Source organism: Pundamilia nyererei, unplaced genomic scaffold, assembly GCF_000239375.1.
Source record: "Pundamilia nyererei isolate P.nyererei 1_Seehausen unplaced genomic scaffold, PunNye1.0 scaffold00355, whole genome shotgun sequence".
NCBI lineage: Eukaryota > Metazoa > Chordata > Actinopteri > Cichliformes > Cichlidae > Pundamilia > Pundamilia nyererei.
In genome coordinates, this window is record NW_005187756.1 from 144,435 (window position 1) to 168,297 (window position 23,863).

The 23,863-nt window shown below is 43.3% G+C and overlaps 1 protein-coding gene across 1 annotated transcript in view; it reads right to left on the reverse strand.

Annotated features, from left to right (window-relative positions):
• Positions 1 to 1,338: 1,338 nt before the first annotated feature.
• Positions 1,339 to 23,863, reverse strand: part of adarb2 (adenosine deaminase RNA specific B2 (inactive)) — a 77,339-nt gene continuing 54,814 nt past the window's right edge. The window contains exons 5-9 of the mRNA XM_005752384.1: positions 21,567 to 21,718; positions 19,901 to 20,069; positions 13,897 to 14,078; positions 5,132 to 5,313; positions 1,339 to 3,037 (exon numbers count right to left, since the gene is read on the reverse strand). Of these exons, the coding sequence (XP_005752441.1) occupies positions 2,861 to 3,037; positions 5,132 to 5,313; positions 13,897 to 14,078; positions 19,901 to 20,069; positions 21,567 to 21,718 (862 nt within the window). The 3' untranslated portion in view covers positions 1,339 to 2,860. The remainder of the gene's footprint in view (positions 3,038 to 5,131; positions 5,314 to 13,896; positions 14,079 to 19,900; positions 20,070 to 21,566; positions 21,719 to 23,863) is intronic.

The window sequence follows — 23,863 nt, forward strand, 5'->3', positions numbered from 1 at the left end:
AAACAGGGAATCTGGAGGATGAACGCTAACGAACGGAGGACTTTTTTCCACTCGATAAAAGTTAACATGAGTGTTCACAGTTGTTAGGGACAAATGCAATCACATGACAGGATGCTGCAAACAGGATGCTTCAAACGGACCAAACGTCAGTCAGGAGAACCACCGAGATAATCCATCAATAGGAGGCTAGTCATTCATATACTGCTGCATGGGCTGGGCTGTAGTTGCATCATAAGGTTTTGAAAACTGCGCTTTAAAATGATTATCAGTAATAAAAACCGAGAGAGGCACAACAGCCTTATTAAATGCAGAGTAGTTTGGGCCCAGAAGCAGGGTTCATCACGCCATCACTTAAAGACTGGATGACCTCGACCTCAACGTCAAGGTCAGAGGTCAAGTTTTCTGAAAATCTTGTTAACGTGATAACTTGAGAAGGAAGTTACCTATGATTGGAGCAGTTTGAGGATATGGGTGTAGCCAGAAGGACAAGCTAAACATCAGCATGCATCTGAAACACCTCAGCACAGCCTGGGGGAAATCGCTGCCCCCTGGGGGTGAAAATTCAGCTTCAATTCTGCAGAGGGTATTTCCAAAAAGGAGCTTTAACGGGAGAGGAGGTAGAATGGCTTATTTCAGATAACAACGGGCTGCACTTAGTCCCAGTTTAAGATAAAGATAGAATGGTGTGGCTAATGCAAAGCAAGAATAAAAATACAGAAATGAGCGTAACAGGTCCATATGAAGTTGAATCTATTAAAACTGCCATTACTAAAGCTGGATTTATACACAATGACACAGTTTCCACTCATATTAAGACTTAAAATTTGTCAAGAAACTTTTTTAAAAAACCCGGTGCATTCTTCTAGCTTACGGTAACTTTGCCTTCTCTAACGTGTAAACACACATCTAGGGACTGCAGGAAGCGCGACTGCCTGCCTGCGTTTTCTCACCGTTTGGACAACAGCAAGGATGAATGGCCACTTTCTTAAACATCTAACAAGGCGATTACGCTGCTCACAACAACGGCTGCCAGCATGAATGAAAGAATGTGAATACAGTGACTCCACAGAGGTGGTGGTCACTAAGAGTCACCTATAGACGGCAGCTCCAGTGCTATTAATCTTCATCGCAAAGTCCAATCACAACAACACCCAGTCACTCAGTGCTGCACAGGTGATCATAATGTCATTATGGATACGATCATAATAAATCCAGGTTTAGGGAGCAACATAAACCCTGAGGCCTGGTCTCTCAGGCAGGGGTGCATAATTAGGTAAAAGGGGATGTCACACAGTGTGTTTGAGTGCAAACTGCCCAGTTTTTAAGCATTTTGTTAAACACATTTTTATGTGGAGAATCACTTCTGCAGCTTTTTAAAATTTCAAATGTAAGAAGAAACTCTTCCACATGCAGTTTTTGTGTAAAGCCGCCCGTGTGTCCAGTCGTCTGATCTCCAGTAAAGGCTTAGCTCTCCAGCTGTGACACTGTAATGCTGCCAGGACAGGGGCTCACAGCAGGGGCAGGACAAAACACAAGAGCGACCACTAGATGTCACTCTCACTACTCTGAACTGGGCCGCACCGCTACCTTGACTAGAGACAAAAACGGCAATGACAGAGCAATACGAAGACTATAAACATTTAACTGATTTAAAAGGACAAAAAAAGGAAAAAAATCACGTAAAATGCTGCGTTCATGAAATATGCAAAGACATAAAATAGTGTGAGGTGCAAATTTACAAAAAGAAACAAAACAAACTTCACTCCAAGGTGGTCATGACCACAGAATGACAGCTTGCTCGGGGCATCAAGGCTGATGACTCGCCTCCATAAGCAGCTGCTATTGGTGGCGACAAGATTAGCGATTAAGATGCGTGGAAACGGGCATGAAACCAGGTGGAAAAAAACGAAACAAAACAAAAACTCAGGTCAGGCAGGTCAAAAGACAAAAGGAGGAGAGTAAATACACCACTCCCCCTTCTCCTCCATCACTCCACGCACTCAGGGCGAGCTGTAATGGCTGCGTTTATGTACCTCGCTTTCTCTTTTTACCCAGAGGGGTGAAGATGAGAGGAAGGGAGGGATGGGGGAAAAAAAGGGTGGTGTATTAACCTGTCCTCGTGTCATGTTAAACTCCAAGCGTGGCGGGGAGAGGTGAGGAGAGGAGGACGAGGAGGTGGAGGCAAGGGAGGAGACAGAAAAGAGGGCAAAGGAGGGAGCGACGGAGAGTCAAAGGGTGAGTTAAAAGGAGGAGGACAGAGATAGAACGAGAAAGAGAGAGAAAGGTGAGCTCTGAAGCGACGCTCCGTCCTTCTTTTTCCTCACTCGTTCTTCCCTTCCTCTTTCTCTATCACCCGTCACTCTGACAGGGCCGGTAATTGGACGAGGACCTCTCCCTCTCTTTTTTCCCTCTGCTTCTGTCTGTCTCGCTCTCTCCCCCGTGGCTCTACTCCTCAGCGGGAGCCTTGGGGCCCGGAAATAGCTGATGACAAGATAGTGGCTGCCTTTCATTCCCGCTCAAGGTTACCCCACCCTTCCCTGACAGCCACAGAAGAGCTTGGGGGTGGTGGTGGTGGAAGGGGGGGCCACATTTAGGTGGGTGTTTGCTTAAACTCGTGTGTTTGTGTGCTTAAAGAACACCAACTCCACCCTCGTGTCCCGTTTCTTTTCAGACGTCCAGTCAACCTTCCGCCTGCCGTCCTGGGTGTACGTGGAGAATGAAATGCAGACACACACACACATGCTGGGCTGACAGCCTTGAGTTTAGAGGTTAAACTGGGTTGTGAAACATAGACTCATTGGACCCTAAAATAAAAGAGATGCTTAAACAAACACACCATCACACACACTCTCTCGCTCACTCAGTCCGACAGCAGGAACTGCTCCTGCTCTGGGGGTTTTTTGACCCAGGTGCCGAGGCCCATTTCCTGCAGAGACCTGAACCACTGCTGCTTCGCTGTCTGGTAAGGGCGCGCCGCCATCTTGGCCTCGCCGTACATGAGCTGGCGGTCCGCCGAGCTGGACGCGTGGATCCCCAACTGAAGAGGGCGAGGATGACCGGGAGAGAAAGTGATGGGTGGAGAGGGGAAACAAACACGAGAAGAGAGAAAATGAGAGTCAGATAAGAGCGGAGTCAGACGTGAAGACGGGGATGGAGAACAGAAAGAGAGAGAGAAATAAAGCCGGGGCAGAGGGGCGAAAGGTTTAGCGAGCAAAACAAAGCGAATGAGCCGGCACAAATGCATTTGGGTGGGGGCTGGGAGCAGGCGCAGGGTGGAGGGGGGCTTCAACAGCTGTGTAATCTCCCCATTTAAATTTCACAAGCAATTGAACATTCTCTGTGCTTTTTGTGCATTCCTATTGTCACGAGGAAGGGGGGAGGTGGGGGGGCAATGAAGATCGGCAGGGAGACAAGTGGGGAGAGAGAGAGGGAGAGAGCAAAAGTTTGTTTTGGAGATTAGTGCGACTGCTCTTGCGTGGCCCCTTATATGCGGCGCGCAGGGAGCACTTAGGGTGGGGGCCTCCTCGAGTACTTCTCCAAATAATTATGGTTTCATAGTCATTATGCTTTAACGGCCGCCATTTGGCGATGCAGGCAGTGTCTGTTACGTAAAGTTTCAGAATGGAAATGAGAGTGCGGCGGGTAAAGATCCGAGCTGTCAGCTTTTTGATAAGCCGCACAGACAGCAGATGTTGCCAGGCAGACAAATGTATCTACGGCAGAGAGGAGATTCCACATTTCCACTGCACACAGCTCTCTGCTTCTACGCGTGTCTGTGCCTTTTGACTGCTGGCATGCATCACTGTAGTTAATGCTTGTGTGTAGCGGCTGTGCGCACGGGATTCCTAATAGCAGTGGATTCCATATTGTTTCCAGCAATAACTGAGCGATGCCTTTGGCTTTGCTGCACGAGAGCACTTGCAGGGCACAGAGCGCTGAAACTTGTAAGATGTGATTATTGTTCAGCCTTATATTAATTAAATAGGACATCGTAATATTTTTCTGGGAACTAAAAGATACAATGTGGGCAGTGTTTTGTTTATTTTTAATTCACTTTTCATTTGGTGGAACTTTATCCACAGCAGACATTTCTGCACATCATAGCAAACAAAAGAACGGTGTAATTATTAGTGTGACGGGCGCCGCGTTCCGTTTAGGCGTTTTCTCTAAAACATCGAGTCTAAATGTTTGCTGTGAGAAAGTCCTGCAGAAGGAGTCAGTGATTCTGATGAATCGAATAAAACTGGAGTTAACTAAGCTCATCTGGAGGTCACTGCAGTTCCTCAAATGCCCACTTGAGGCCCGAGCTGAGAGTGAACGCTCAACTTTACAAAGGGAAATAATCAGGTTTCAAACTGAAACAAGAAAAAATATTTTTGTGTTTATTGCTAATTTATGTCTTCATAGCAACCCTGAGGTAGCTTATATATATCTCACTGTATTAACTGTATCAAGGCTCAAAGAAATGCATTATTGCACTGCAGGAGCTGTCTGCTAGGCAGATGATCTGACACTGATCTGGACTGATGTGGTGTTTGTCAAGTAGTTAACGAGCCCGTCATAACTTAAAGACCTTCTAGTACCTTATTATGCTAGTAGAGCACTTCACTCTCTGACTGCAGTCTTACTTGTGGTTCCTCTGGTATTTAAACGTAGAATGGGAGGCAGAGCCTTCGTCTTTCAGGCTCCTCCTTTGTGAAACCAGCTCCCAGTTTGGATTCAGGAGACAGACAGCCTCTCTACTTTTAAGATCAGGCTTGAAACTTTCCTTTTAGATAAAGCTTATAGTTAGGGCTGGCTCAGGTGACCCTGAATCCCCCTTAGTTATGCTGCGATGGGCCCAGGCTCATGCAAGTATTTCTTCTTTGCATTCGGTTACAGCAGATGGCCCCGCCCCTCCCTGATCCTGGTCCCTCTGTGGAGGTTTCTTCCTGTTAAAAGGGAGTTTTTCCTTCCTACGATTGCTAAGTGCTTGGTCATAGGGGGTTTGTCTGATTGTTGTTGTTTTTTTAATATTATATTGTATTTTGTAGGGCATTTACTATATAAAGGGCCTCGAGGTGACTGTTGTTGTGAATTGGTGTCATAAGGTCTCAGCCACTTGACCTTCGCCACAGGTGCCTTCCCTCACCTTGCGGTACAGTCTGTTCCAGCGGGTGAACAGGGCGTGCTTGCAGAGACGTGAGGGTGTCCCTGAGTCTCGTCTCCGTCCAGTTGCGGTGTTGACCACCTCCAACTGTGCGTCACCCAACGTCCAGTTGACGCTCACACACGACGCCTTCCCCGGCTGCTGATAATCGGCACTGCTCAAGCCTATGTGGAAGACAAGAAAATACAAATGACATCATGACATGTCACATGGTTTTGTGAGTGAAATTTTGCATCTGTATGTTTTCTGAACCTCTGCTTTGTTATTTGGTTTAACCTTCTGCCACCCTCGCCTCACTCTTGCCCTGAGGCTGGAAGACATACAGGTTTGCAGGGATGCACAAAAACGATACGATGGCTATGTAAGTATTATAGTTTTGATATACCTTTAGAGAGCAGGTTGGAAAAGGAATGAAGCACATAAGCAATGTCTTTTTATGCTGTAAATATAATCTCCACACTCTGAGATCGACTGCTGCCTACACTGGACTGTCACTCTGTTCTCCACTCTCTACATTTCTTTTTGAAATAATTAGCCTCGCAGCAAAGCACACAAAGTGATCAGCAGAGGAAAGTGAAAGAGAGACAGCGGTAGATGGAAAGTGGAGGTGAGCGGCGATCACACGGCCTCTGTGGAGAGAATTAGTTGCCTGCACTGAGAACACAGGCGCTGGCAGAGGTGCTGGGCCTGTGGCGGGAACAGAGCTGACAGCAGGGTGAGGAGCAAATGAGGGCTCAAGGCAAAATGTTCCTGAGAGGCCAGCGTGGGCGTTTCATAGAAGCTGCATAGGAGTTTGGATTCGCACCCGATTGTACAGCCTGAAGCAGGAGAAAATGTTGAATCTAAGCGGCACTTTCTGGGGCAGAAAATGTAACAAATATGGAGTGCCAAACTCTGCGTTTCTTCAAAAGGCCACTTGAGGCTGGATACAAAAAGCAAGTCAATCCCCAGAGACTTCCAAGTTAAAATGCCAATTTTTACTGCAGAAATAACTATATTTAAATCCTGGTACAAGAAAAATTTTGATCTCTATTGCTAATATGCCTTTCACACAGTTCCGGTGTGGATTGCTTTATAACTTAACCATTAAATTATCTCATGTATTAAAGATTTGCAGAGGGTGTCAAATTCTCACCACTAGATGTCAGTAGATTGCAGATTGCGGTTAACTGAGTTCTGTTTTTGTACCCCTCCCAATTCAAGTACATAATCCTAGCTGCTATGTTTCAGTCAACCAAAAGAGATCAAAACTATATTTAGATTATTCCACATAATAGTTGTGGCCAGTCGGCATATTTCTACCAGCCTACCGATCAAATCCAGTTCTAAGGAACACTTCCAGCCCGCTGTTTACCTCAGCTGTCAATGCAGAGTGAGAAGTGTCCACCTTTATTTACTCTGGAAGAGGCTGTAAAACTTTCTGAAAGGATCCGATACAGATCAATAAGCCGGAGAAGCTCTCTTTTGATCGATGACAGTCATACTGAAGTGAGTTGTTAGGTAGCAGTGTTGTTTTTGCTGCCGTTGGCTGCAGTTCGTTCATGAAACTTTCTCAGAAGTAGATGTAACAGTTTGACTGAGGCATTTAGCAAATAAATCCTCCTACAATGTGACAATATAAACAAAATGTTTATCAGAAGGAAAGAAAAGGAAATGATACTCGGGTCTAATGTGAGCTGGCATAATGTTAGCTTATAACCAGCTGTTGTTGTAGCCTGCTCTTCCCATTTAACTCTTCCCAAGAGTTGGGAGTTCGCCTTGTAATCGGAAGGTTGCTGGTTCGAGCCCCAGCTTGGACAGTCTCGGTCGTTGTGTCCTTGGGCAAGACACTTCACCTGTTGCCTACTGGTGGAGGTCAGAGGGCCCGGTGGCCCCAGTGTCCAGCAGCTTCGCCTCTGTCAGTGCGCCCCAGGGTGGCTGTGGCTACAATGTAGCTGCCATCACCTGTGTGTGAATGTGTGACTGAATGGGTGGATGACTGGATGTGTAAAGCACTTTGGGGTCCTTAGGGACTAGTAAAGCGCTATACAAATACAGGCCATTTACCATTTTAATTAGCACTTATCCATGTCTGACCGACGCACCCACACAGTTCACAGATGTGAACCAAACTAATTTGTAGTAGCTGATAAATTTGTACTCCAAACACGGTCCATTCTGCCTCTAAAAACCGACATGACAAAGGCCAACATGCCAAATGCGAGACCTCACATTGTTGGTCCACAAACAAATGGGTGCCTCAGCCATCTGTCATACACAGTCTGTGGTTAAATCACATAGGACAAATGCCTCCTAGAACTAAATTTTGATTGTATATTTGTATGTACACTAATTGAGATCATGTGTTATCCATTGATAACTGCTGTATTTTATGTAAAGCTACCTTTAAAGAACTGGAAGGCTTTTCTGGACTACTACAGAAGCATACTGGGCCCACTCCCTATGTAGATAGAAGAGATGTACTTAGAGGCGATTATATGCTAATGAAAAATAAAATCAACACTGTATTACTTTTCTAGGAATAGAGCCCTGTAAATTCTGCACGCTGGAGCATTAATAATCACAGCTATAAGAATCGCTGTCTTTGATTCCAGCTTGAGTTATTTATTACATCATGCAACATTAAAGGCTCCCCTTATAGAAAATCAACGGGCAGAGTCTCTGTGACGGCTGAATAACAGTTGCTTCTGATCTCATCGCCTGACAGACAGCTTGTTATATTACAATACCAGATCTACAATACCACAATACATGCCTGCAGATCATTTCCTCCTTTTCCACACTGATTTTCCTGTCTTCACTCTTCCATTTACCAATCTCACCTCTCCTTTTCTGTTGCTCCTTGGAGCTGGAATGAATCGCCTGCCACGGTAACAATCCTCCGTGTCTCTTATGTATTACCCATCTCTTCTCTCTTGTGCAGACGCACCTCTTTGAACAAAAGACCCTCCTATCCATCCTGCTTTTTTCCACTCCTCTCGCTCCATTCATGGCTCATTTCTTCCCTTCAATGGGCTTGACTCCTCTGTTTCTGTAATAGCCAATTTGATGTTTCCTCCATTGAGGACTTGATCAATTTCTCTTCTGGGAAGTGTTTGGCAGACATGAAAAAGGCAGAATTAAAGCCTTTGGTTATGGGATTCAGAACTGTACAGTACACACAGGAGCAGCTTAATATCTGAGGCTGCTGTGCGTTCATGTGTACACAGTGCATCTATCCTGCATTATTGTAGTACTGCAGGGCTGTAAATGTGTGCCTTGTTGGGTGGAGAAGAAGTGGAGGAGAAGTGAAGCAACAGGTATGTGAAAAGAGGAACTTACTCATTTTCTGTGTCAACGACTGGATTATAAATGAACAGTTGCTGGCTCAAATCCTTTAAAACACTTTCTATAAACATAATTTAAAGACCAGATTTTAAAGAAAGGTAAGCCAAGAAAAGGGAAAATGCAGATTTTAAATTGATTTCATTCATTAAGGGAAAAAAAGCTATCAAACTCTATTTGCCCCTATGTGAAAAAGTAACAGTCCCCCTTGTTAACTTATGAATTCACTGTGATTAACCACATTTTTTGGAAAGCTGAGTTCAGTTTACTAGCCACACCCAGGCCTGAGCACTCGTTGACCTGTTGGATCAGGAAATCCTTTAAAAAGAAAGTCTTTGTAGCGAAGTAGACTCAAATATCTCAAAAGTCAACACAACATGCCAAAATCTAAAGCAACTCAAGAACAGCAGAGTCAGTCTGGAAAGGGTTACAAAGGCATTTTAGGACTTTGGAACTCCAGCAAATCAAGGCTGGAGGAAAACTGGGGAAAACTACGAACATAAATCCAATTGAGATACTCATGCATGACCTTAAACAGGGATTCATGCTTGAAACCCCTCGAGTGTGGTTAAAGACCTGCAAAAAGACCAACCATGACCCACAATTTACGCCACCTTCATTGGCGTCTTAGTGTGGTAAAGTTAGCAAAAAATCAGCCCCAAAGCATTATGTTTCCACCTCCCTGCTTGACTGTGGGGACGGTGCTCTTTGGGTCACACACAGCATTTCCCTTCCTCTAAAAATGAGACATCAAGTTGACGTCAAAGAGCTTGATTTTGTTTTATTTGATCCCTGCAATTTCTCCTAAGCCTTCTCATTTAGATGTTTACTGGCAAACTTAAGACAGGCATGTACATTTGCCTACTTAAGCAGGGGGACCTTGTAGGCACTGCAAAATTTCAATCCATTATGGTGCAGTAGGTTACCAATGTGGTTCGTGGTGATTGGGGTCTCAGCTGAGGATCTGTCACCTTTCTTATGATCATCCCATGAACCATCATCTTTCAATTTCTTCCATTGCCGAATGAACACACCAGGAGTTGTCACCTTGTTACCAAACTTCTTGCTGATGGTCTTGTAGCTCAGTCCAGCCTGTGCAGATCTGCAGTCACTGATGTCTTTCGACAGCTCTTTGGTCTTGTCCATGGTGGTGGAGAAGATGGAATGGAAGAAATTGATACTGTAGACAGCTGAGCTTTATGCAAATAATGAGCTGAGATCAGGAGCATCTGTAATTGATTGATTGATTGATTGACTGTGTGCCACATGGACTTTTAGCCAATCTGTGGAAGCCAGAATAGTAGCTGGGTTGTCAGAAATCAAATACTTATTTGACTCAATGACATGCAGATTAATTTATAATTTTTATGTAATGTTTCTTTTAAAAAAAACAAAAAACAGATTTAGGTTGATATTCTGTCTCTTAATTTCTTTCCCCAAAAAATAATAATAAAAAATAGTAACTGATCATTTTATTGTAAGTGAGCAAACTTATAAATTCAGCAGAGGATCAAATGTTTAACAGCACCACTGATGGACTGCCGATGATTACTTGATGTTAATATGTAATGAGTAACTGATTACATTTTTCAAGTAACTTTCCTCACAGTGACATCATCTTAATGCAAATATGTATCAGACCTCAGAACAACAAAAGCTAAAATACGAATTTCAACACGTGGAGAAAAGAGGGTGTAGCTGTAAAACATGCATGTGCACCGATCTATCTGCAAAGCTCCAAAAGTGGAGCACGAACATTATTAATGTTTCCTTTATCTGCTGTTGTTCCGATTCCTCTTATCCCGAAACAACAAAGCCCCGCCACAGTTTGCGTTCGCTCAACAGCAGGACGAGGAGTGAAGGACAAGTCGGTCCATCGATGCGTTTGGCCCTCAGGGTTCAGGTGGAGCCGCTTTGGCTGTGTGTGATAAGAACGGGCCCTGCGATCCCCAGGAATTTCTTCTGGGGGTGTCGCTTTTAAATAACCCTGGACTCACAATAGCCTGGGAGCTCATCAGAGGCAATGAAAGGCTGGCGGAGGAGATGAGAGGAATGGGAGGGGGCGATACACGTGCAGTCATCTAAATGCGAGCGAAGCTCTGCGTTTCTTTATTCCCGCCCTGCCTTGCTGTCTCCCCTTGTTTTCCTCAGCCTGTCCCTCTCTCGGTACGAGCTCCCTCTCAGATTGAATGGCTGTCCGATAAGGGCTGTGATTACATTGATTTGGCGTAGGGCCATCTCCACTCTCTGTCCATCTCTCTCCCTGCCTTCACCCTTCAATAAACTACTCATAGTACTGCAGGTGCAAAGATCTGACAGTCTGAGACACACACACACACACAGAAAACACACAATCACTGTTAGAGAGGACGACAGAGCATGTGCAGGACACCTCAAGAAATGGCGTAAAGGACATTCGACAGCATTAGTATTTAACTGGTGGGAAAAAGAACCTATAACAGTCATTAAACACTCTTTGCAGCAATGATAAAAAACGGGATAAGGAAGAACGATGAACAAAAAGATCAAACCTGACCACAATTTTCCAAATATTAACCGCAGCTTGTAATATCTAAAAGCAAAGACTCAAATGACTCCATTTAAAAAGCCAAATCATGAGAAATGCTCGCTGAGGCTGCGGTCTGAGGGTTCAGTGATAAAATCATCCCAGCAACCATCACCAGAGGACATTTCAGCACAATTATCAATCTCGATAAGGACGGGCTTCAGAAAATCTTCGCCACCAAGGCAACCAGAGAGCCCCTGCGCCCTTCAAGAAGAGCATGCAAAGCCATGTATAGTAGATATGGAGATGTTAGCCACAGAGAGCTGTTGATATGATATAATGTGTTTCCCTGTAAGTGACTGTGACTCTCTTTGTTTATATCAGTGATCCCTAACAACCAAATGTGTCCTACATCTCTGTGCGTGCCTGTCGCTCAGCGGCTCTGCCTGCCCTAGATCTGAAGTGATGGCTGATGCAGTTTCTACCAGTTGGGTGTCATTCACATCCTCTTCCAGCATTCATCCTCACTACAAACACAAGCCTCGAGTCTCAGCGGAGCCCTGGAAGCAGACGCGCCAAACAACTTCTTAGTTTTTGCTTGTCTGACTGGCAAAATGTAAGTGTAGAGAAGAAGTGGTGTACGAGTTTGCTAAGAGTGCGAGAATGTGTGTTTGTGTGTGCGTGAGAAGGGGGTGTAACATATGATCTGTTATGTTGCATCGCGCCTGTAGCTGACAATCCTTAAAAAGAATACGTGAAAACAGAGTACTGTACACGAGGACATTTATGTAGTGCAGATCTCTAAGCATGTGTGGGTAAGTCGCTATATGAAGGCAGGGTGAGAATAGAAAGCAGACTGTAAGCTGAAAAGAGGAAATACAGAAAAGGCTGAAAGTGATCCAAGCACAGAATACATGTTTAGTGGGTTTTAACAGTTTTGCTGAGTAGGCTACAGGCTGGTGCTTGTGTTTAAGGATATTTTAGGGGTATTCCCAAGAAACAACCTGTTGTTTCCGAAAGTGAGTTAATCCACATTGAAGATCACGTTACAGGAGACTCAAACATGTACTTTTAGTATCCAAAGTAATATCAGAAGAACTTGGGAGCTATGAATGTACTTTGCTAATCAAGCTAGCTAGCTTCTGCTCTTACACTTGAAAGAGGAACCTACATGTTTATCCTACCTTAGACTTTAAAGTTATCAATAAAGTTAATGGACTATTATTTTGAAGCCTTGGTTTTGTCATTTTGGCCCACAAAACACTGGATTTTGAAACACGATCTGACTGTATATGGAAGACAGGGTGTAGGTGGAGAGGACTACAGGGATAACCCAAGAACACTAGGCCAAATATAGCCCCCCTAACAGGACAGTCAGTTTACCCAATTTAAATCCCACTCTTCAAGTCTCTATCCTGTTTCTGCTGGCGTGCCCCAGGGTTCAGTATTAGGGCCTCTTTTATTCATTATCTACATGCTCGCTCTTTGCCAAATATTTTGAAAATATAATATCAATTTTCATTGTTATGCTGATGACACCCAGCTCTACATTTCCTCCAAACCTAATTCATCCCTTCCACCTTCTCCCTCTTGAACTGTCTTATGGAGATCAGATCTTGGTTCTCCTCCAATTTTCTCAAACGTAACGGTAATAAAACAGAAGTGTTACTCGTTGGCACAGCCTCTACCTGTACCAAATCTCACAGTTTCTCCATTAATATTGAAAATCCCCCATCCTTCCTTCCCCGCAGGTAAAGAGTTTGGGTGTCATACTTGACAGTACTCTCTCATTTCAGTCTCACATTAATTACATAGCCCGGTCTGCATACTTTCACTTACGTAACATTAACCGACTTCGTCCCTTCCTTATTCCCTATTCCCCATCCTTGTCCATAGTCTTATTACTTCCCGGATCGATTATTGCAACTCCCTCCTATTTGGTCTCCCCAGTAAGTCCCTCCATAAACGTCAACTTCTTCAGAATTCTGCAGCTCGGGTCATAACTCGTAACTCCCCTAAGAGACTATATAACTCCAATTCTTCAACAGCTTCACTGGTTGCCCATAGAAGCCAGGATAAACTTTAAAATATTAGTTCTCACGTTTAAGTGTATTCATAACCTTGCCCCTCCTTATCTCTGTGATCTGCTTCATATCACTACAGTTTCCCGCTCTCTCAGATCTTCATCTGCCACTCATCTTGTTGTTCCTTCTGCTCGTCTTATCACTATGGGTCACAGAGGAACTCACTTCCTTCAGCCTTAAGAAATATAGATTCCCTTATTTAAGTCACAACTCAAAGCCAACTTGTTTAAACTGGCTTACTCTCTTTAATACAGATTTTACTTGCTGGCAAATAGTAGTTTTTTTTGTGTGTGTTTTTAATTTTGTTGTTTGTGGCTGTATTTTGCTGGTTTCTGGATTTTAATTTATTTGAATCTATTTTAATCAAGTGTTTTATTGATGTCTTTTTCTCTTTGTAAGGTGACCTTGGGTTTAGAAAGGTGCCCTCAAATAAAATGTTTTATTATTATTATCATTATTATAATGCTAACACTGAAATTTTAAAATGCAAAGTCCAAATCCAGTGGGCTACATTGGATTAGATCCCCCACATCAGGTATTTTTTTCCATGTAGTTTTCAATTATAATGAACATCACAATCTTGACATTTGGGACCTGTTTAAAGCAATGCCACCCAAAGAAGCTCCAAACTTAAAGCAGACAAAAAACAAACAAACCCTCAGACCTTTATGTGCTACATCAGAAGCAAAAAGTAAAAGTATATTGAAAAGACTTTTTTACTGTGTCACTTTCTATTGTGTGGAGACTTTCCAAAGTGCATAGAGTGTATTTATGAGTGTATTTTACAGCTACTGCCCAGAGTTGCTGTGTGGCTGATTATGTTGTGGTCATACCGCTGAGCAGGGGCTGGTTGCGTCTGTATGTGGCAGGCAGTGGGCCCAGGCGCTCCTGACGCTGGTTCAGAACTCTGCCCAGATGGCCCGTGTGACGCAGGCTGCCAACGGTCATGCTATGCAGGTACACTGGTTCCACAAAATGGCTCAGCAATGCCCCCTGCAGGCCAAGGATGTTCCATCTAGGGGTAGGGAGGAGGTGGGAGGAAGAAAAGAGAGAAGAAGTTAAGGAGGGAAGAGAGGAGAAAGGATGGAAGGAACAGCATTCGTGAAAACGTCGGCGAAGGTGTGAGTGTAGGATGAGGTGTGTGGGTGAAAGGAGAAACGAAACACAACAGTTGGCCAAAGATACGAAATAGAAGGAGGAGATGGAGGGGTGGAGCGGTGGATAGAGAGAGGCAAGGTGGGGAAAACGAGACAACGAGGCAGGTGTGAGAGCTTTGATGACAGGTGGAGACAATTTGATCATTATCTCGATGTGGGACGTGATGAATAGCAGCAAGTGACCACACACGCTCTTCACACATAAACGTCCTCTTCCCCCAGAAACACAAACCGTCATCACCAACAACAACACCGCCAAAGGTCAGTACATCAGCATTCATTACCTGGAACAACACATTACCACGTGTGCATTCATCAGTGCCACGGAGGTTAAAACACTGCAGGGCTGCAGGAGAGCCTCAGTCGACTGCTCGCTGCACGCGGATCTCCTTGTGGTTTGTTTAGCGAGCCACAAGTGACACAAAATCACTGTGGGGCTAATCCCGCAGGCCACGTGGGCACCTCAAAGTGTAGCCAGCAGCAGATGCTAATTTATACATATAGAATGATAATTAGCGTGTTTATTATAATCCCTGCCCTTCATAAATGAGGAGGAATCCTGCTGTTTACCTGAGCTGTACTGGAGTTACATCGGAGGCTTCTAATTTTTACATCACTGTTCTTTTTGTTAATCAATGTCTCCTTATCATGGATGCAATTACACCCCGCATCCCCCCACCACCCCTTCCCAGCTTAATAATCACTCATTACAGCTTCCTTTGCTTCCCCAAGCAGTCAATTAACATCACCGGCTTTCTGGGAATCACTTAAATGGGCTCACAAAGCAGCAGCCCGCCCGCCTCTGCTTTACCTGCAATCTGTCACCAAGATCTGTCCTTCCTTCCCAAACAGAGAGGAGGAATTTTGTTCAAAAAGCAACGCGCGCACGCCCAAACAGAAAATACTTTAGCCTGAAATATTAATTTACCCAGAAAGCGACACCGTGAATCAGAAACATCTTCTAATCTCATGCAAGAAGAGACAGCCATCTGGCTTGGGCGTGTGAATCTAGAGAGAGGAGAGGGGAGAGGACCTCCTCTTTCTCTCTCTCTCCCACCCTCAGTAAACGCCGACCATTAAAGTAATGTGTTCATCTGCATAAAACTGCGGTGGAATGGAGAACATCATCGTTATATGAAAGCCATTTAGGCCCCTCAATTAAATCCAGCTGTCGGCTTCGAATCAAATATTAGTGAAGAATCTTCACCGAGGCCCCGGCCTTAAGAAAACACGACGACAATCGGCGGGCGATGCAACGGCCACTGTTATCAGCTGTGTTTATGATAAGAGCAAAGATCCTAATATCCCCTCTGGTCAAAAGCTGAACTAACGATAATAAAGTGCAGGAAGTGGGAGGAAGTGGAGGGGAATAAAAAAGTAATGGGAGGTTGCAAAATGAGCGTGACAGAGGACAAAAAGAGTATCCAGGGGATTGCTTTAAGATTGCAGTGTGTGCTGGTGTGTGTGTGTGTGTTCACTCTGTAGCTCTAAGCTCCTCTCACTTCCACCTTCCACTCCTGACCTTGATAAACTGGCCCTCTGTGACCCACTCAGTTTAACGATGGCCACCGATCATTTACAGCGATATAAAAAAAGAGGAAAGAGGAAGCTGTGGAGCAGTGAGAGCGCGTCTGCTGTCTGGCCGGGCGGGATGTGGTGAAGAAGGTGGTGAGCGGGTGGGCGGTGGGGGAGGAAAGCAGGGTTGTCCCTTCTCCCTCCCCCGTCACTCTATTTTTTTGTAAAGTAATTGCTTTCACCCCTGTTGGTGACCTGGGTAGATTTAATCACACCATCTCCACCCCTGGCCAACTGAATCAAATTGGTCAAATTAACAGCGGCTACACAGGAGAAGGGTTCACCTCTCCGCTCGTGCGCTCTCTCTTTCTCTCTGTGTCTGTGACACGCGCGCGCGCAGCAGCGGCTCAGCTGTAGTCCTGTACGGCTCGGCTGGCACAGCGTGGTGCTTACTAAGCTAAATTCACGGGTTCGGCTCCTGTTGAGGCAGAATCGTGGCAGAACAACTGAGACTATATTAAAAATTGATTTCAGATATTTCAGAGAACATCAGGTGTAGAAGAGAAGAATTACAATTGTTGAATTTCTTTACTCGGTACAGCGGTGAATGTTTTTAGCCGTGCTAGCAAATCTGGAGTATTTCAGTAGGAAGGAATGGCTTTACTGGAGACAATCAACTGTTTGTGACATGCCGTTATAAGGGCTAAATTGCTTAAAAAGTAAAGAAATTTGTGTTTGAGCGATTATTACTTTGTTGTAACGATGCTTCTTGGCAATAAATCTTATCATGTGTGAAAGTTTATTTTTCCTTAAATGGTGCCACATTTGTAAGGGAAATGCATTTGTTGGTTGCTCCCATGAAAAACTTGCCAAATTTCTCTGCCAATGCCAAACAGCTTATTCGGCTACCAAAAGCCTCTTCGTGGCCTAGGTTCAGTAAGATGCTGGAAACATTCCTCAGAGATTTTGGTTCATGTTGACATGACAGCATCACACAGGTGCTTGCAGATTCTTCAGCTGCACATGCATTTAGCAAATCTCCTGCTCCCCCACATCCAAAAGGCGCTCTGCTGGACTGAGATCTGGTGACTGTGATCTCAATGAACTGCCTGTCATGTTCAAGAACATTTGAGCTTTGTGACACAGCATTTTATCCTGCTGCAAGCACAAAGGAAATTTCTGGCACAACTTCACCTGCTTCCAAGGTGCACTAGGGAAGAGCAATAATCTAAAGAGGCCGAAGCTCCACCACTAGTGGTATGAAGAATGACTTTATTACCCGATCAACGTGTTTTAGCCTGTGGCCTCTGCCAGGCCATCAAGGTGGTGTATAAAGGAGGCAAATATCCCCACACTACTGCACCACCATCAGCACAGGATGGCTCCATGCTTTCATGATGTTTATGCAAAATTCTGACCCCACCCATCTGAATGTTGCAGCAGAAACTGAGCACAGCCATAATAATAACAGATTTATTTACTATTAGAATCATTATAATCACTTATCACCTCTAATACCACCTCACCACTTTAAATTTGCAATGTATTTGGAAATATATTTAACATTATTAAGTTTTTTGAATATGTGTAGCAGCCTCCAGTGTGACCACACTTAAGCCTCCACTCTTCACACAAGGACAGCGTGAAGCTGGAGGCAGAAGAGTAAAGCTGTCCTGATGTATCGTGGCCATCTGTCCTAAACTGGCCTGACAACATGTGGACATGGGTTCTATAGTAGTTTTGCTCTCTCATCATATATTACTGAGTCACTGAGTCTGTTTTAATCTAACACTGTTGTGCCAGGAATAAGAGAAATCAGTGAATTAGAAATAAGTGATTAAAACCACAGTTTTCAACTGTAAACTGCTGCCCTCTAGTGGGCTGTGACGGCACTACAGCTCAGAGGTGGGCGGTACCGATATTAGTATCGATACTGATATTGATATCAGATCGATACTAGTGCGAAAGCATCAATATTTTGTTTCTATCCTTTAAGTTAGGTACATAGCCCAATAAATTGTATTAAATATTTTTTTAGAAAAGAAAAAATATACATCAAACACGTTTAATGAAACGTGTCAGTGTTGACTGACGATTGATGTCTATTTTATTTATAGGCTATAGCATGATAAACAACAAAATCTGACCAAAAGCTTATTTACATCCTAGGTCTCAAATACACATAAAAAGCCTAAAAGTGTGTTTTATTGTTTTAACTTATTATTACGGAAAGTAAAAATCATCACAGCCATTTTGTGCTCAAATTGAAAATTACACATCTCATAAATCATAACTTGGTCTTGGAATTGGGCATTTTAAAGTATCGGTACTGGTATCGGTATCGGCAATAGTAGCCCTGTATTTACTTGGCATCAGATCAATGCTAAAATTTGCAGTCCAGAACCAACACTTCAGGTGGGCTAGGTGAGTAATCTAATATTTACAATGAAGACCATTTTAATTGTGCATTAATTTTCATTTATTTGACCAGTTTTTGACATGAGGTCTATTTTCTATTTCACTTAATTGTTTGGAAATTGTAACTGACAGAAGAATCCATCAGTTTTAGAGAAATGGTACTGAAAAGGTGGCAAAAGAAAAGTCTTTCATGGCTAATTATCATCAACAAGCAGCTCACAGCAACAGCAAAATTAATCTATGAAAACGAAGAGAAGTAGCAACAAAAAGCGAGCACCTATTGTTGGTTTTTACAAGTGTGAGAACAGAAGACGGGTAATTACGGGTTTGGGCAGACCACAGAGGTTTCTCTGTCCCTAAAGTGGGCTGCAGAAGCCTTGAGTTTGGAATATTAGTCATAGCAGCCTTTACCAACTATACACCACAGTGTGTAAAGGATTGTATGACTAATACGTTAGCTAAATAACAGGCAGCACTGCAGATCTAAACAAAGCCGCGATTAATACACTAATTCATTAGTATGGGATTAGCTATTCAAGTCACATATGGGAAATCAATAGTCCCCCCCCCCCGGACTACAAAAGATTTCTCACTGTGCACAGCTCATGTTAACACACCATCCCACACACACACACACACTGATGCATTAGGTAAATATCAGAGAACCCTCTCCTTACATCACATCTAAAAGTGCTTTATTTAAACAGAGATCTTTCCTTCTCATAAGGAAGCTAATCTCCTAATAAGGTTAACCTTTCCACCAATCACTTTAGCTTTCATTTCTTAAGTAGACCAGACATCTCGCGGGTGAAGGGGGTGAGCTGTTTTTTTTATCTTTTCTTTTCTCTTTTAAACGAGCACAATCCATGCAGTAATAACTGCAGTGCTCACTCATATAATTCGATTATGATTTCAATAAATGAGGCATAAAAACAAATTATGAGTCAAAGCTGCGAACCGAACAAAAGTAGCAATTTTTGAAAAGTGTATCTATCACCGAAAGTCAAAACTAAAACCTGTGAGACAAACCTACTTAATCTCAACAAGAGTGGGCGAGGGCAGCGAGGGAAAGCTCTGCCAAGGAAGCTCACTCTCTGGCCAGAATGGACTTTTAAGGCAACAGTATTGTATTTTGTATATATTAATTGTTTTCTTTGTTCTTTCGAAACATACTTGAAGAAGTTTGTAATGCAGGTAAAAATCAGATAAGAACAGCATGGCAGCTGTTTACAGTGATTACACAAACATTATGTATGTATAATAACTGGAAATGAATTCCTTGAGCTCATTAAATTATATAATACTACAGAATATTTCTAACTAATTAATTATTCTCTTTTTCTTGAGAGTACTTGGAGCCAAGTCGAAAGAAAAAAATGAGGTCAGAGGTCAAATGTGACCCACTTGTAAGAATCATAGTTTCTAAGTCATAAGGCTTTTTGTTGACAAATAAATCATTAAGTTGATCTTGAAGACTTTGGCGGATATAAACCAGATTTGATTGGCTTGTTAACATGACACCACTTGACATGCCTACAAGGTTTTACAGGAATTGATTCAAAACTTTTCAATCTATCGTGTTTACAGACAGAATGATGGCGCGCATGCAAACACAACCAAAACCACAACCTCCTTGGTGGATGTAAAAAAAAGAATGGATGCAGGATATGTGTGTGTTATTCTGGACACACACAAGAAAATGCGACTTTAAGCGCAGGAAATGTTGGGAACACGTGAGCGCACTGACCTGGTGAGCTTGTCTGTGCAGGACATGGTGATGAGATGTTCACCCTGAAGGACACCGTCCCAGGTCTGGGCGGGTCCCCGGCAACGCACCGGCACCGTCCCCTCGCCTGACTCGATTTTAGTCCGCAGGTGACTCCGATGCTTCCTCATTAAGTGTCTGCTGCTGTGCACTGAAAGAATAATGCGCACGATCGCAGTTTTACTACTTTACAAAATCATTTCTTACTACACAACACCAGCCAGCGTCATGCAGTCTGCCAGTACTGAAGTCGCAGATCTCATCTCTCAGCAGTCAAGAGGGTTTTCCAATATGTCTTTAAATACATTACATGCAAATATACAGCACGTCTTAAGTAGGAGTTGAATTGTTTGCATGAGTTGCAAAGCTCTCAGCTGTTACAATCTGTGTGTATGAAGCTGTGTACTTTCAAAAGGTATAACAGAAAAAGCAGATAAACAAGAAAACATTACTGATATGCAAGTTTAAAGTTTGGAGTAGGGAATTAAACGTATTAGTTTGCAACTGCCTGCTTCCTTACTGCTAATGAAGCAAACACGTGACTGGACTGTTTATGAATGCGTGGGCTGTGATTTTTGGGAGGGAGGAGGTAGCCTTCTCCCTGGAGCGATGCCCTTTTGAAAGTTTCTATTTTATTTTATTCAAACTGACAGAGAAATCCTTGCTTTATTGACACTGTTAGCAAGAGCGCAAGTTCCTTGATCCATTTAAGACAATTTCACCTAGTTTAGCGTGGGCGTGCAGTCTAGCATGACCTCCACAGGTGCTGACAGTGGTAGTTAAAGTCAAATGTTTCTTACTGTTTGGATCATGCCTGAGTGCAGTTTGCATGTTCTCCCCGTACCGCTGTAGCTCTCGCTGCGTGTCATCCCTGTGACACTCTATAGCAATATATACGCCTTCGTTGCACTCTGACCAAATGTACATATGCAATCGCTGTTTTGGTTTCCTTTCTTGAACTTTAAACCCCACAGTGACACGCTCTTCCTTTTCCTCTCTCCTCCTCGGCTGATCTGACAGCAGCTAAAACTTAAGCGCCGACTTCTAACTCAGAAATGTTTAAGAACTGTCAGGAAAAGGTGCTCGGTAATTTTGTAATCTGTGAGAGCGCACAGAATTACATTTAAAAGGTTTAATGCCTAAAAAGTATAAAAGCTCTCTCTAATGACAGCCTTTCTCCTTCTTTCTTTCCGTCAGTGCTGGTTTCATGAAAATTTCACTGCGCTGTAGCATGTACTCGCAGAGCTTAAAAAAGCAGCGTCAGTCAGCGAAGGACCAGATTACATTTCTGAACTCGTAGGCCACCAGAAAACTGCTGGGCAAACCATCTAAATGAATATACAATTTATATTCAGTAGGTAAGCAATAAAATGTCATCTAGTCAGCACAGTGCAACTGAAAAGAGGCCAAAGACAGAATGTGACATGAAAAGGATGGCAGCTTCTTGTGAAATAATACAAGGAGAGCGGTGGCTTTCAGAAAGTCTGCCAGAGAAAATGATCTCTTTATAACGTAAGACACTGTCTGAGAAACTGAGAGAATGGCAGCAGTAAAATGGATTATATGTGTATTAAAATAGCTGCATTTTATTCATTGAATGATGTCGACTTTATGGAAAACAAGGAAACAGAAAGGGAGGGTTTCTTACGGTCAGCGGTGATTTCGTATGGAGAGTTGAGCCTCCCGTCTCCACACGGCGAGGTGCTGATGTACATGTGGAAATGGATGTTGTCTCTCAACCTGTAGCCGCACTCTTTGTGGTGCACAAATATCGACTCCTCCCAGTCCTCCGGCCTTTTACTTTGGCAGCATAAAAGGGAAAAGACAACAAGAAGGAGGGAGATTGATGAGAAGGGTAGAAGCATTTATCACAGCAAAGGACACAGATCTGCACTTTTCTTTTCCAATGATGAAGTGAGTTGACATGGACAGAGATGGACACTGGCCCTCTCTCTGACCACAGACAATTCTCCTCTGTCAGACGGAGTCCTGGACATTACTCTTGCTGCCCATAATAGTCAGAGCAAACAGGGGAATGAGTTTAACCTGTTGGCAAGTACACACCTTTGAGTCACGACACTGCCATTATGAAGGCCAAACGAAGTAAATATCATTTCATATAAAACAAATGTACAGAAAATGAAAAAAAGTGCAGCATGGGTTTGAGTCCATTAACAGGAAGTTGTTAGATAGGCACTGATTATATGTACTCAGACAAAATTCAACCGTGTAACGTGAAAAACACGAGTGGGCTAAAAAAGATAGACGAACTAAGAGATCCCAGGAGTGGAGCCCACAAAGCGAACTGCAAAACTGTGTTCAGCAGCAGCAGCAGCTCAACGTGGCCACAGCAGCCACTGTGGACCGCTATATTTGGGGAATTATACAACAAACATCCATTGACTGGAGCTTTCCTTATCACGTGACTTTAGCACTTCCTGTTTCAAATCACAAAATTAGTTGCTCTGTGTAATATGTCCTAACTGTCCCAGGTATCTGGTGGACTGTTTGGCTAACATTAGTAGAAGTCGTGTATAGCTAACAAGCTATGATCATAACCAATTCTGATTGTGAAAGGTTGATGTGTAGTCCATATGTTCTAGTGTCTGCACTCTATGCTTCAGTAGCTTGTAGGACCACCTTCAGCACCAATAACTTGCAGTAATGATAATCAGAGTTTAGCAGATCCTCACATTACTGTGCAGGAATTTCTGCCAGTTCTTCTTTACACTTTATTTACACTGTTGCTTCAGTTTATTGAGGTTTGTTCTCTTAAGTTTGTCATACACATATTCAAAAATTTAAGTCTTTTGTTTTTCAGCTATTCTGTTGTAGATTTGCTGGTTTGCGTGAGGTCGTTATCGTGTATGGCATCGATTTCAGCCAAGCTGTAGTTGCTGGACAGACAGCCTCACATTTGTCTCATGTGAATACAACTGAATACTCTGGCATAGAGAAGAGTTTATGGCCATCTTAATCAGCGGTCCCCAACCCCCAGGCCATGGACCGGCGGCGGTCCGTGAGTCGTTTGGTACCAGGCCGCAAGAGTTGAGGCTCGGGTGTGAAATTTATGGTTTTATGGTTTCCCGGGGTCTTTTCCCGTGTTGTAGTTGTGTGTTTTACAGTCATGTGAGAAAATTAGGACACCCCATTAAATAATCGGCTCTTTATTAAGAAATGTTCACATATCAATGTCTAATCATGTTTTCATGTGTTACTGGAAAAGAAAGTGACTTAATTGCAATTAAACAACAAAAATAAAAAAAATTACACATAAAAAAAAAGATATGAACAAAAATGTGTATTTTAATGAGGAAAAAGTTAGGACACCCTACCCCCTAATAACCAGTGTTGCCCCCTTTGGCTGATATAACTTCAGTGAGACACCTTTTGTAGCCTTTTAGTCTCTGACATCAGAAGCAAGTTTGGGCCACTCCTCAATGCAGAATTCATTCAGCTGTGAGAAGTTTGAGGGTTTTCTTGCATGTACAGTCTGTTTCAAGTCACCCCACAGCATCTCAATGGGATTAAGATCAGGGCTTTGACCATTCCAGGACTCTCTACTTAGTTTTTAGCCAGTTCTTGGTGGATTTGCTGGTATACTTTGGGTCATTGTCATGTTGCAGTGTCCAGTTCCGCTTCAGCTTTAATTTTTTAACAGATGGTTTCACATGTTCTTCAAGCACCCCCCAATACACAGTTGGATTCATGATGGATTCTATGATGGTGAGCTGCAGGTGCTGCTGCAGCAAAGCATCCCCAAACTAGGATACTGCCACCTCCATGCTTCACAGTTGGTACAAGGTTCTTTGCTTGGAAGGCTGTATTTGGTTATGCCAAACATGTCTACTGCTCTGGTGCCCAAATAATTCAGTTTTAGATTCATCCGTCCAAAGAACATTATTCCAGAAGTCGTGGTCTTGCCTTAATGCAAAGGTTTCCTCC